The sequence below is a fragment of the Grammomys surdaster genome, unplaced genomic scaffold (assembly GCF_004785775.1).
Source record: "Grammomys surdaster isolate TR1022 unplaced genomic scaffold, NIH_TR_1.0 125753, whole genome shotgun sequence".
Taxonomy (NCBI): domain Eukaryota; kingdom Metazoa; phylum Chordata; class Mammalia; order Rodentia; family Muridae; genus Grammomys; species Grammomys surdaster.
The window spans coordinates 144,164-159,175 of record NW_021620585.1 but is presented as its reverse complement, the minus strand read 5'-3'; the positions used below and the strand labels follow the sequence as shown (position 1 = coordinate 159,175).

The 15,012-nt window shown below is 41.4% G+C and overlaps 1 protein-coding gene across 2 annotated transcripts in view; it reads left to right on the top strand.

The window, feature by feature from the left end:
* Positions 1-15,012, top strand: part of LOC114639833 (cytochrome P450 3A25) — a 54,231-nt gene that overhangs the window by 27,816 nt on the left and 11,403 nt on the right. For both annotated transcript variants that reach the window (XM_028788598.1, XM_028788597.1), the window contains exons 5-10: positions 1,219-1,332; positions 2,866-2,954; positions 3,185-3,333; positions 4,869-4,996; positions 10,210-10,276; positions 13,148-13,308. In XM_028788598.1, coding sequence (XP_028644431.1) covers positions 1,219-1,332; positions 2,866-2,954; positions 3,185-3,333; positions 4,869-4,996; positions 10,210-10,276; positions 13,148-13,308 — 708 coding nt within the window. The remainder of the gene's footprint in view (positions 1-1,218; positions 1,333-2,865; positions 2,955-3,184; positions 3,334-4,868; positions 4,997-10,209; positions 10,277-13,147; positions 13,309-15,012) is intronic.

The following is a 15,012-nucleotide window of genomic DNA, read 5'->3' as shown; positions in this document are numbered from 1 at the left end:
TCTTAGTTTGATGAAAATTTGAAACTCACCCATGAGTAAATATACACATTTTCTGTGGTGGGTCATCTAACTGATGACTATTGTGTGTTCTACACTTTACAGATTTCTTTTGATTGCTACATGGAAATTTTATAGGTTTCAGCTGAAAACCCTGTACATGTTTTGTTGTTCATATCTTAAGCATAAATGACATAACATATAACATTTCTGGACATGCTTGAATACTGTGTAACATTCTTGAAATTTTTTCTAATACAATTGATGTTAAATACAAACAGTTGATTTTAAATTGCTGTTGTATCATAGAACAATTGCCAAACTCACTTATTATTTCTATAAATTCTTTGTGTGTTATTTGATATGTCCTGCACAGACAAATATGTGGCCTGAAAATGAAAAATATTTTTGCTTATTGATTTCCAATCTGTACGCTTTCTATTTTGTTTTCAAGCCTTATTGCACTAGCTGGAAGTTCTAGGATGAAACTGAATGACAGTGTCGAGAGCAGACTTTTAAAATTGCTACAAATCAGTGAGTGAAACATTCAGCCTTTCACCACTCAGGGTGAAGTTGACTGAAGGATTTTATATGTATGTACACATAAATGCATATATGTAAATAGATAGATGTAGACATTCCATTGATCCAATGTTCATCAATATATGTGATGGAAAAAAGTTCCTAGCAGAGAAACATAATTATCTTTCCTTTTCCTTGTGGCCATGTATGGAAAATTAAGATAAAATAATTGCATTATATCTTGACATATCAAGTAAATATGTTATAACATCTACAGTTTTTTTTAAAAAATTCACATCAAAGCAGCATATCTATTCTCCAGTTCCTCATAGTGTTTACAGCAGTAAAATTTTGCCAAGACCAGTTGCTGTCGGTTACCAATCCATTCCTTTTTGTCTGCACAGATTTGAAAGACACTGTAGGGCTGTCCTATCTGTTCTCATGGATTATGCAAGGGTGATTTTCACTTAAAATCAGATTGTCATAGAAAAATGTGAAGGTTTACCAGGTGTATAGATATTACCTTCATTTATAGGGATTACAGAAAATTTCAATAGAAGATTGTCAAACATCTAGTAAGGTCCAGACACTTAACAGTAATATTTGTTAAGCAAATGATGATTGTTTAATCTACTTTCTAAAATTGGGAAGACTATCATAATTTTAATATGATAAACTTTCTTTCTATTTGAACTCTAGCCATTTGGGCCAGTGGGATTTATGAAAAAGGCCATTACCATATCTGAGGATGAAGAATGGAAGAGACTTCGAACACTCCTGTCTCCAACCTTCACCAGTGGCAAACTCAAGGAGGTGATTATAGAGAGGGTGCTTACTTAAGGAACAAATCCAGAGACAGAAAACAAGCCCATAGTCCCTTTCCAAGGGTTGGTCCTCTGAGGTGATGCTGGAGAGGGTGTTTACTTGAGGAACAAACCAAAACAGGTAGAAAACAAGCCCATAGTCAATTGGGTTACAATTCCTATAAGATAGTCTTTTGTCTTCATACCAAGAGGACCCATCATAAAAACATCTGTAACATCCCACTCATCACCTCATGACTGGGATGATGTGTCTTTCTGGGACATGAAATTCCTCATTTAGCTACAGAATAGAGGAATTTTAATCCAGCAACATGGCTGCTCTGGCAAGGGATCATATCCAAAGACCTTCTAGGTTTATGTGATCTGGCTTCAATGTAGACATGCTTTGAATTATTGTATGATCTGGCTGAAATGTAGATACAGCCTTAGTATATACCTTTTATCCTTAAAAATGGAGGTAAGATTAGTTTGTAGAAGGAGCCAAACATGTTTGAAAGTAACATCTAATTGAGGGGCAGAGGTGGACAAAGTGATGAATCAAAGAACAATTTAACAGAATGAATCAGAGATAGGATACACCCAACAATCACAAGAGCAGATAGGAAAGAGAGTGTTGTGGTAATTCTCCAACTCCAGAAACCCATTCAAAGAAAACACAACTCAGTTTTAATATGTATAAACTACATGCCTTTATTGGGCAGATATGCCACTACACTACTCTATTCCCCAGCTATGAAATCCTTTGCTACTTGTGGTTCCTAAAGCCAATGTGCCTCCATCTTCCTTCCACCTCCTCTTCTTCTGTCTTCTTCTCTCTTCATCCTCTGCTCATCTATTTTCCTTCTTCCTCTCTCTCCCTCTCCAAAACTTTCAGTCCCACCTTTTCCTTCCACTGCCCAGTCATAGGCTATAACTTTTATCTGACCAGTTAAGGTAGGAAGGTTCACATGAAATCACCAGAGTATGTGATCCACTCCTCCACGGAAGCCACCCTTCCTTAGAAAGTGGAATTAGCATCAAAATACAAACAGCACCAGGGCAATCCACAAAAAGAAAGGCTACTTAAGAATAGCACGGGGAAAGAGAACAGACTAGACACTGGTGGTGGTGGTGGTGGTGGTGGTGGTGGTGGTGGTGGTGGTGGTTGTGATTGTGGTGGTAGTGGTGGTAGTGGTAGTGGTGGTGTGTGGCAGACAGAACAAGCTAGACACAGGTGAGGATAGAACTACCCAGAGAATGAGAAAGAGCCAGAAGATTAGGATGTATTGCCAAAGTTAGTATAAGGACAATGAGAGCAATTTAGGCTGAAGCCAAGAGAAGCTGGATTGAATCACTCAGCTTGGAAGATTAGATTGTACAAACTCTCCCATGCCTAGGCCTAGAGTTAGTTAAAGCAGAGAAGGAAACACCATGGCTTCAGCCCAGGCCATGTCTTTGTACATCTTGGATACAGCTCTCATCTCATCCCTTCATCTGAGGAAATAAAACTGACATTTACACGACAGGTGTGTTTTGTACTTAGATGTTCCCCATCATGAAACAGTATGGAGATATATTGGTGAGAAACTTGAGACAAGAAGAAGAGAAAGGGGAGCCCATCAACACAAAAGAGTAAGTGGTAGTGTGGTTGATATGACTGTAAGTACCTTAATGTCCTTTCAACCCCAGGAATAAGACATCTGCAAATTGACACCAAGTAAAGGCTGGGGTGTGAGTGTGATAGGAGCCTGAACCCCACTGATGATCTTGTGGTTCTGACTCTGTGGCTCCCTGCATGGGTAGCTCAGAAATATGTGCTGCCTCTGATGCAAATGTTGATTCCCATGTCTCTCTCCACTCAGCATATTTGGAGCTTATAGCATGGATGTGATCACTGGCACATCATTTGGAGTGAACGTTGATTCCCTCAATAATCCTCAGGATCCCTTTGTGCAGAAAGCCAAGAAGATCTTAAAATTTAAATTTTTTGATCCATTCCTTCTCTCTATAGGTATGTAACTATCTCATCTCTCTTTATATCACCCCTTCACATGCCAATCAAAATAATATCATTATTAAGATATAGTTCACATGCAAAAATAATTCAACTACATAAAATGTATAGTTCAATTTTTGCTCATCAAAGTCTCATACATATGTTACCATTGTCAACCAGAAAATGTATTCTCTAAGAAAACCTTTTCATTCTCATTTCCCATTCCTTCTCACCATGACAAAATGCCCAGCTCACTGTCTACTCCAGTAGATCTGCCTATTCTAGACATAGCATCAAAATACAATAAAAATATTTTTATAGAATATATGAAATTTGTCAACAAGTTTCATTTACCATCATATATTCAACATAACCATTTGCTGAAGCTCACATGTTCTGTAGACAAATCATATTCTATACATCTGATGATCATTCAAGTTATTTACAGATTTGAGGTGTTGTGAATACCGCTATCATGGACACTGTCATCCAAGATTAAGACTCAACATTTGTTTTCACATTTTTCTGGGCAGGCAATTGGTGTGGAATTAGTGAATTATTATAAAAGGATTCTGTGTTTGACTTGAGCAACTGAAAAATTGCTCCCACAATACCTGTAGCATTTAATTTTGCTTCCAGTAGTTCTCAAGGTCTCCATTTTCTCTATGCCCCTCTGAAACATCATTTTTCTTCATGAATTTTTAAATTATTGCCACCTTAGAGCACATTTTGGAGTTCAACATTATGGAGAATAATTTTATTTTTTATTTTTAAAGAATGATATACATGAGTTCCATATTTGACTTATTTCCACCCCTCCTTTCCCCCCCTAACTCCTTTCATGTTCTCAACTCCTTTTAAAATTCAGGGCTCTTCTCCTTTAAGTATAATAGTTGCATGTATGTGTACATTATATATATATATATATATATATATATATATATATATATATATATATATGTGTGTGTGTGTGTGTGTGTGTGTGTGTGTGTATGTATATGTATATGTGTGTGTGCATTTTTGTGTGTGTGTACATATATATGGATGTGCATATATGTGTGTATGTATGTATGTACATACATACACGTGTATATATCTTACTGGGACCATTCAGTATTCCTCTTATGTACATATGTTTATGGTCAAGCACAGGGTCTTATCCTTGGAGAAAACTGATCCTTTCTCTCAATAGTCATTAATTTTCTGTGGCTTTTAATTTAGAGGTAAGAACTTGTGTGAAAATTCCCTTTCTACATTGGCATGTCATCCCATGTTATCATTACCCAGTGATAGTTATTCACTGTAAGATCATTACAGGTCTTGTCTGGACAGCAATATCTTTGAGATTTCATGGATCCATCTTCCTGTCATGTCTAGAAGATACAATCTCACGGCAGGCCTTCTCATTTTCTTTTTTGACAACCTTTCTTACACCTCCTCTAGGATTTACCCTAAGCCTTGATTATAGGACTGGCATTGTAGACATGTCAGCTGGCACTGGACAGTACATCATCACTCATTCTCTGCATTTATTTATTTTTTCTCTGTAGTTCTGTTTCCATTTCTTACTCCAGTATATGAGATGTTAAATCTTTCCATTTTTCCAAGACAATCAATGAACTTTTTTAAACAATTTGTCAAAAGGATGAAGAAAGATCGCCTTGATTCAAATCAGAAGGTAAATGGGACACTACTCTCATAATGCTCAGGGTCTGGTCATGATGCTCATGGCTTTGTCATAACGCTCAGGGTTTGGTTATGTATCAGGCTCTCATTGTATGATCTATGTACTTTCCTTGTGGTCTCTTAAAAGTAAATAGAGAAAACTATGATTAGAGTAAGATGGTGTTTGCAACTTAGGGAGGAGGTAAGTGCTGGGTGATTCGATATGAGAAAGAATGAGAGAAACAGTGTCACATTTTCCAAAAGGAGGGATAGTTATTCACTGAGATAAGTAATAGTCAAGCAACATTGCCACTACCCTTTACTGAAAAAATGTCAAAAATAGAATTTTCACCTAGAAACTATATCTACTACTATTACTTTGTCTCTAGAGTTAATATCATCAAAAACTTATTTCTATCTTAAACCACTTATTTTGACAATAGTCTCCAACAGAAATATTGTCATAACTGGTGGAGACTGGCCCATGTTAAATTCGAGAATACCTTGCTTTGTGTGGGGGTATTTTTTGACAGTGAGGTCACAGGCACTCAACCAATAGGTAAATATTTTCATTGGACAAATAGTTTGCTGGCTGATAGATAGCTTTGCTATTTGTGGCCTGGAAATTACAAAAACTCTGTCTGCAGATCAGGGAGAAAGGCATCTGTGATGCCACTTAGAATTTTGTAATATCTGGAGTGTGGAGCACCAGGGGATGTTTGCACAAAGCTTGGCAGTGAGCACTACAGATAGAATTAATCAAGGAGGCTGTTGGTTAAGCACTGTGAGAAAAGAACAGAGAATTGGAGTTTGGAAACTTTCCTGGGCATGTGCAATGAGGAGAGTCAGCAGTTCTCTGGCCAGGAGACTGCTCTTGAGCCAGAGACACTTAGATCAGAGGAACAATGACCAAGAGCTGTATTTCTCTCAGGGAAAGGTCCTACTCCCCAAGCCTTGCTGGTAGATTGTGGGTAAAAATAGAGGGCTGCAGCGGTGGAGTCCCCAGAGGCTTTCCATGCACGGTGGGTCCCACATGCGGGAGGAACATCTAATGTTCCAGCAGCCTGGAGGCTTTGGCGGCAGTAGGGCGCAATGACATGAGGAAATCCTTGGTTCCAAAAGGGTTTATTGTCATGGCAGATGGTAGATGGAAATGGAAGTATGCCCCATAAAACACAGGCCAGTCCCAAGTTAAATAGGGAGGGAGAAAGGGGGAGGATTGGGGGAGGATCTGGGGAGGCATGCTTAATTTGCTCTGCCCTCTAGCCTTCATTAGTATGTAAATCCCTAGGGCCTGAGGCCTCTAGTCACACCCTCTACCTGCGCACTTTGGGAGGGGCTGTAATGGCCTATGTGACTGAACAATGTAGTTTTACAGAAACTAGACTGCTTTTCAGGACCCTGGGTTCTGGGGGTGTGCCGAACTCCTGCCGGTTCTCACTAAGAGTCTTGGGGTTCTAGGCACATGCCCAACCATGAACCAGAATACCCTTACACAGTCCCACTTCTCCTCCCCTTTACTTTTTTAAAAAAGGGGGTCACTGTGGTGAAAATTTTGGATGAGGAAGCAAAAATAAAGCACTATGTAGGCCAGAGAGGTTAGCACAATTAAGTCACAGGGTGAGGGAAGTTGGGGAGGGGGGTTGGGAAGGCAATGGATCATTGAATCAATTGATTACAGTTTGAGGTGGTACAGTTTGAGGGTAATAACATCTGACTAATCTAGATAGACATTAAGTTTTCCTTACTAACATGTAACTTTAGCTATTTGACTTTAGCAAAAGAGTTCATCTGTAGCTGGAGGGTTTAGCATGTGACTGGAGTTTAGTGTGTGTCTCTGGATCTCAGCATGTTTCTGGAGTCTGCAGTCAGATGGTGTGGCTGGAAGAAGGCAGCATGGCATCCTAGGCAGGTTCCGGAAGGTGGCATTGGCTCCACTGGACTTGTGGGAACATCTGTAATCACAACAGGGAAGCAGCACCTCGGCAGGGGGATGTCTGCAAAGGATGTGTAGCAAGCATTAGGCTACTTGGAATCAGGCACGTCATGGTGTGCCATTGAGATCCTAGAAAGGCAAAGGTGTTTGAGGAAATTTTAGTCTTAGAAGTCACCTTTGAGTCTGTTTTAGCTGGCTGAGGAAGAAAAACATCATATTAATTATATAGGCAGCAACAGTTTGTCTATAAAAGGAAACTGGTTGTTAATTAAGAGCTGAAAGATGGTGATCAGCATGTTGATTTATCCTGTGGAAGTAGATATAGATGACTTTTGAAAAAAAATGTTGGGAATATATCATGAGTGTTAGAGAGAAAAGGAGACATTTAAACAAAAAGCGAAAAATTTTGGGTTGAAAAGCACAAACACTGTTGTTTTAGGCATTCCTGTTGGGGGGGAAAGGCATTAATGGCAGGAAAGCATGAACATTGTTGTGGGTATTCCTGTTGGGGAGAAAAGGTTAATGGGGGATTTAGAAGTAGTGGAGGAGGGGCTTGCGCTGTCATGTGGTGACTGCTCTAGCAGAGAGGCCAAGGCATTCCCCATTTGTTTTTCCTAGGAATCCTAGATGTAGAGGAGAAAAAGAAGGCCAACCTTGAAGAAAAGCTCAAAGTAAGAAACATAGGTATATGATAAGAGAGTCAGAAGGAGTAAAAGACTGTGTAAAACTGAGCCATGGTGGGGAGACATGTGGAAGCTGGAGTACAGCTGGAAGCTCCTGGGAGAAGCTCGTGGGAGGTGAGCAGTTTCTCATGGCTCACCCTGGAGTTTTTAGTTTCGAGAAAGAAACTGAGGTACACAGCGGTGAAAGGAGTAGACAGAGTCTCAGACCCTCTGCTATCAGGCAAGCCAGCTGGGCTGTAGCTGGCCGCAAATGACCTAGGAGGTAAAGGGGGAAGGGGGCAAACAGGGAGCTGGCCCTGTTGCTTCAGACAAGCTGGCTGGGCTGTAACCAGCCAGCCGCAAATGGCAGAAGAGTGGGGGAAGTCTACACTAGGCTAGCAGGCAGCCTGTGAAAGACTGATCCCCTAAGGGAAAATCACTGGGGACTATAGAGTTTAGAGCCAGTGCTCCTGAGAAGCTAGCAGGCAAAGTGTGAAAGGCTGACCCCTGGAGGAGGGGCAGAGAGCAGAGATTAGGGAATTGCCACCATCTTGTTACGTTGGAGAACACATGGGGAGAAAGAAAGAAAGCTATGATAGCAGGCAGCTCCTGAAAGATTGAAGTAGGCACTCCTGAGAGCTCAAAATGAAAGGGAAAGAGTCTTAGAATGAGAGTCACAGCAGGCTATGGCCTGAAAATCAGCTGTTCACTGTGAAAGAGCCCTCTCTGTGGAGCTGGGGGATGGGCAGAGTGGAGGCTAGGGAGCCATCACCATCTTGCCCTTGAACTGCAGAACATGTGGAGGAGAGGGAGAGAAAGATAGACCTAGTCTTTTGAGCTAGGCAGGAGCTAGTGGTAGCTAAGAGTCAGAAAGAAAATGCTGGCCTGAAATACGTGGAGAGAGAAAGAGAGGAAGGGACATAGAGAGACCTGCCTAGTCTTGGGGACTAGGCTGGAGTTATTCACGGTTCCATGGAAAGGGTCTTGGTGGGCACCAGCGGGAGGTACTCTTGGAGCTGGCTTTACCCACATCCTCTACCACCTGTAGGGAATGATGTAGGTCTGTGGGTGGGCACAAGTGGGAATGAGTCTCTGTTGCATTGTGGGTCCGTGTGTCTGCCATGATGCAGTAGGCTGGAATTGTAACTCAGTATGGCAGGAGCACACGAGATCTTATTTCCTGCAACACTGCAACACTGGGCGAGCACAGCGGAGCCCTGCCCAACATGGAGAATTCTCACTCTGGTTCTGCAGGGGTACAGAGTTCTTGGATTGGGGATCCCCGGGGCAAAAGTTGGCTGGAGACTGACTGGTCTCAAGCCCTCGGGCTCTCAGACCGCTGAGAGGCCACTGAAGGACTGAGACGGGGGCATGCAGGCACACCACCAGACAATCCACAACCGAGAGAAACAAGGGGAGGGGAAGAAAGAGGCCCTAGCAGCACCCGTAGGAGAGACTGTACATGCATAGCAGACTCAGTGGCCTGGCTAGCTTGCTTGAAGATGTGGGTCCTCGTGGCTGGAACACAGAGGTCCTCCAGGTGAGAGATTAAGCAGCTGCAGCTTTAATCAGCATGGCAGAAGCACAGAATCTTCACTGAGTCCATTCCTCACAGCACTGGACAAGTAGGGCAGGAAGCTCGCCTGCATTCTGTGGCAGACTGGGGCAGCCCGGTTCTTGAAGTCCATGGGTATTTGAGCTCCATGTGGGTGCCAAATGTGGGGAAAAATTATAGGGGGGCCTCAGCGGTGGCGAACGGGAGGTTTCCACGCTGCGATGGGTCCCACATGCGGGAGGAGATCTAAGGCTCCAGTGGCCTGAAGGCTTTGGCAGCAGCAGGCCCCAGTGACAAGAGGAAGTCCTTGGTTCCAGAAAGGTTTATTGTCATGGTGGATCATGGATGGATTTGGATGTAACCCCCTAAAGCTCAGGCCAGTCCCAAGTTAAATAGGGAGGGAGAAAGGGGGAGGATTGAGGGAGGATCTAGGGAGGCATGATTAATTTGCTCTTCCCTCTGGCCTTCATTAGTATGAAAACCCCTAGGGCCTGAGGCCTCTAGTCACACCCTCTACCTGTGCACTTTGGGAGGGGCTGTAATGGCCTATGTGACTGAACAATGTAGTTTTACAGAAATTAGACTTCTTTTCAGGACCCTGGGTTCTGGGGGCATGCCGAACTCCTGCTGGTTCTCACACAGAGTCTTGGAGTTCTAGGCACATGCCCAACCATGAACCAGAATACCCTTATGCAGTCCCACAGTAGATGCTTTAATTTTCCTTTAACTTTAAGTGTACAAGTGCTTTTCTCTGCCTGTATGCCTGTGTACCATATATGTGCAGTGCCTGCAGAGACCAGAAAAGAACATTGGATCCCCTGAAACTGAAGTTGTAAATATTTATGAGTCACCATGTTGGTGCTGGGAACTGAGCCCAGATCCTCTGCAAGAGCATTCAGTGCTCTTAATAACTGAGCTAGTTTTCAAGGCCCATAGATGCTTGTATTCATTGGTTACTCAAGCCACACTTGTAAACTCCTGTAGATCATATTCTTAGAAGAGAGGTGTTGCCCTGTTTCACATCTGACTCCCAACTAAACATCCATCATTGCCATTTCTCTTTCTGCTTACAGAAGCGAGTGGATTTTCTTCAACTGATGATGAATACTCAGAACTCCAAAGGCCAAGAGTCCCAGAAAGGTAATCAATGATGCTTCTTAGTGTGTGGATCAAGAAGCCCAGAGGGGAGAGGGTGTCAGGACATGTGGATGCCAGGGCAGAGGTAGCAGTACAGGCATGGGAGCATTTCTGTCAATTTTCAAAAAGACAGCCACATTAAACATATGGATGATGTGTATGGTGTCCACAGGAACTTTCTGGAAGGACACTGGTATAAGTGTGACCAGAGCCTGTAGGGCAGCCACAGGGAAGCATTTCATGACCAGAAGTCCTCAATTCTAGGCCATCTATGACAGAGAAAATTCTGATTATCAAATTATCCCTTCCTGCTGATTCTGAATCTCTGCCTAGAAATTTCTATCTGGGCCCTCTCAGAAAGCACACTGTCCAGTGGTGAGGATGGCCACTGGGAGAGTATGGTGGAAATGTGTTCACCAGCTTCATCTGCAGTTTATTTTTACTTCTCTGTATAAACAGCATCTGGGAAACAGTATACACAAACTGCTCTTCTTCATTCTTCCCTTCCCTGGTTTGATATCATCCATGGATGATTTAAGACACAAATAGTTGTTACTGTTATAGCTATGGAATGATGGCCTTCCAGCTCCATCATTTACTCTGTTCTCACCAGTCATCACTCAGCATACTCAAATGTTTAAAAATTCTAATGCTATTCTTAACATTTTAAAAAATGCATTCACTTGCTTCTATCAGTATGTCCTCCTGCATTTCTGGCTATGCTCCTTTGATTATTAATTATTTTATATTAAACTGTCTTATGTGTATCCACTCAGAGTCCTTTGTGTGATGTTGTGGGTCCTTACCATTTATTTTATTTTACATTTTTGTTATTTTTTTGTGTGTGTTCTTTAGTGTGGTGTGTGCATGTATATGCGTAGTATGGTATCTTTGTGTGTGATGTGTGTGTTTGTATGTGAGATGTATGGTGTGGAATGTGTGTGATATGTGTGTATATTTGTATGTGGTATGTATGCTGTGCAGTGAGTGTTGTATGTATGTGGTGTGTGTGAGTATTTGTGTGGTGTGTATGTGGTGTGTGTATGTGTGTGGTGTGCTCACAAAGACCAAAAGAGAATGTTGGCATTCTGTCCTGTTGCTGCCTTATTCATTTGAAGCATGGTCACTAAATGAATCTGGATCTGCTCTGGCAGCCACCAAGCCCCGGTGACCTTCCTATCTCCATTCCCATTTTGATGGAATTACGAGAATGTGTGATCATACCTATTTATGTGAGTTCTGTGATTTGAACTCAGGTCCTCCCCACTTGCACAAAAGAAACTCTTCTGAGCCATCTCTTTAGCCCTTTTTCATTTAAGTTTTCTTAAGCTGATAATCAGCAGCAGCAGCATCAACATCATTTGTGTGTGTTGTATGGAGGCATGCATCTGCTGTGATATGCATGTGAAGACCACAGGATAATTTTGTAGAGTCAGGACTCTCTGTACACCTTTACATGGGTCCAGGAACCAAACTCAGCCTACCTGGTCTCCTCAAAAATACCTTTATCCACTGATCCATCTTACCAAACCTTATATAGTTTTGATTCCTCAAAAAGACCATAATTCATAAGGCAATTTCTTGTCATAGAAGAACTGAGAAGAAAGTGTAGAGATCTCCAATCTACTAGTGCCTATGGGTACATGTAACACCCATCCCACCATCCAACAACCCCACCCTACAGAGTGGTGCATGTGGGCTTATACTGAGATTGTTCACATAGTTTGAATTTAGGTCTCTGTATTCTATGAGTTTTGGCCAGTGAATAGTGGCTCCCATCATGGTGCATCATGGCAGCAGGAGTCATGGCATCAGGAATTTGAGGCAGCTGCTCATACTTAATCCACAGCCAGGAAGTGTGAGTGCTGGTACTTGGTTTGTTTCTCCTTTTTATTCAGTCCAGAAACCTAGCTCATGGAATGGTGCCGCAATTAAGATAGATCTTCCAGGACTGGAGAAGTGACTCAGTAGTTATGAACACTTGCTTCTCTTGCAGAGCTCACAGACACGTGAAACTCCAGTTTCAGGAAATATAACACCATCTTCTGGCCTCCATGACAATACACACACACACATACACACACACAAACACAAACACACACACACACACACATACACACACACACACACACACACTTACATGAAAGTAAATATTTGTAAACAAGATCAGTAAACTTAATCAAGGCAAACCCTAATAAACATACCCAGAAAGCAACTAAATCTAGACAATACAACAAAAGCATTCCAGGAAGCTTGTCTCCTTGCTGATTCCAGATCCTGTCAGGTTATCAATCACTGTCAACTAAGACAATATTTTGCCTTTATCCCACACTATGATAACAGTATGGTTTGGAGAGAATCTTGTCTCTTGAAATTGCCCTGTTGTGATGATATAAATTTAGCCTGACAGAGGTGGTCAACAATAATACAGATCTTAGATTATTAATCTTGGATTAAAATAATTTGACCTTGAATCTGAAGAGATAGCTTGGCAGTTAAAGTACTAACTGCTCTTCTAGAGGGCCTAGATTCTATTCACATGGCAGCTCATAGGCATTTGTAATTCCAATCATATGGGATCAGATGTCACAGGCCCTCTCTTGGCCTCCCTGGACACTAGGTATATATGTGGTACACAGATATACATGCAGATAAAAACAGCCATACACATAAAATATATTTAAAGTATAATAATAATTTGGCCTCTATCTACTGTTTCAAATAGACACCAGAGTGGAACTCAGTTCCAATTACTGCGAGCTGTCTTTTTCTGCTCTTCTCTATACATTTGGGATCACCATTTGGATTGCTTCTCATCTCAACTATGATGTTCTGCTTTGACCTTCTTTATCTGAAATATTTTTTCCCTTTTAGCTCTTTCTGATCTAGAAATGGCAGCACAAAGTGTTATTTTTATTTTTGGGGGCTATGATGCCACAAGCACCTCCATTTCCTTCATAATGTATGAACTGGCCACTCGCCCTGATGTGCAAAAAAAACTTCAGGATGAGATTGACAGAGCTCTGCCCAATAAGGTGAGTGGATGGTACCCAAAGAGGGAAGGTAGAAGTAAAGGACTAATAAGAACATGTCTTGCCAGGCAGTGGTGGTGCACATCTTTAATCACAGCACTTGGGAAGCAAAGGCAGGCAGATTTCTGAGTTCAAGGCCAACCTGGTCTACAGAGTGAATTCAAGGACAGCCAGGACTACACAGAGAAACTCTGTCTCAAAAAAACAAACAAACAAAAAGGCTCAAGATCATTTACATAAGATGGAACCTTACAGAAGGAAAAGTAGATGGCAGAATAATCCCACAATGTAATATTTCTCCCTCTCTGCTTGTAGCAAATGTTTCATGTATGATATATGCTATACATTATGTATAATTCACAGTTTAATGCATTCTTAATTTTTCTATTTTTCTCTTATAGAATAATCACTACATACCCTAAAAATGGGGGTGTGTGAGATGGGTCAAAGAGTAAAGATATTTGCCAATTCTGATGTCCTGAACTTGGTCTCTAGCAACAAAATTGTTAAAGAGAGACATGACTTCTGCAAGATATTCTCTGACTTCCACACATGTACAGTGGCACGGGCACTTACGCACACATACACAGTGTAAATAAAACAACAACAACAATAATAATACTTGGCTTAGGAGCTGGAGACACTGACTTATCCCTTGGATTCTTTACCTATAGCTGTATCACTGAGTGCATTTCAATACAGCTAGAGTGGAAACATTAGCTAATTCTAAGTTTGATCTAGAGACTCCCAAGAGGATGAGAGAACCTGTCAGGCACATGAACTGTAAAGCAGGCTATTGTCAGCAGAGGGTGCTGATACTCAAAGAAACTATTAAAGTTATGTTAGGTAACACCCAAGGCTTCAGACAGGAAGTAGTCTAATGCATCATCTATGCCACTACCAATTCTAGGGGAGAAAAACTTCTTAGCTCAACTCATGTACATCACACATATAAATATCATGCTATTGAACACAGAGCCATTGAGAAGAAAGTCTACAGCCTGCTGAGATCAATGAAGGCCAGCCTAGGACACTTCATATAGCCAGGACAGCACCCTACAGATATCAGCAGAGATAACTCTCTAATCATGTGGTGGTTGGTGCTTATTCTTAAGAGTCATACAGGTTACCTGGTTTTATTGTCATTGTATATAACAGATCCACGAGAACCAACTCTCTAGTTAAAATTTTGTATTTATGGGTCACATTAATTTCTTATGCATATCCCATTATTATTATTATTATTATTATTATTATTATTATTATCATTATTACTATCCTTCTCCCATTGCTAGGTGGAAGAACCATTGTATAGCTCTCTATAAAAATTATCATTGCAAGTGAGACATGTTCTTTTTGTTGTTGTTGTTTTATTTACTCTTTACTCTCTGTGCATGTGTGTAAGTGCTCATGCCACAGCACATGTGTGGGGATCAGAGAATAACTTGCAGGAGTCATGTCTCTCTTTCCAAAATTTTGTTGCTAACGACCAGGTTCAGGCCATCAGAATTGGCAAATATCTTTACCCCAGACCCATCTCACACACCTTCTAAAACAAATTTTAAATCTCTACAAGATAGTCTTTTGAATGTCATGCAAGGTAACAGAAATTTTAATACCCATATTGAGCATCTTCTTGCTCAACTGAAAGGTTTGGAATTGTGAAGTTACGTGGGACCCATAGGACTATTCAGGCAGAGTGGGGTG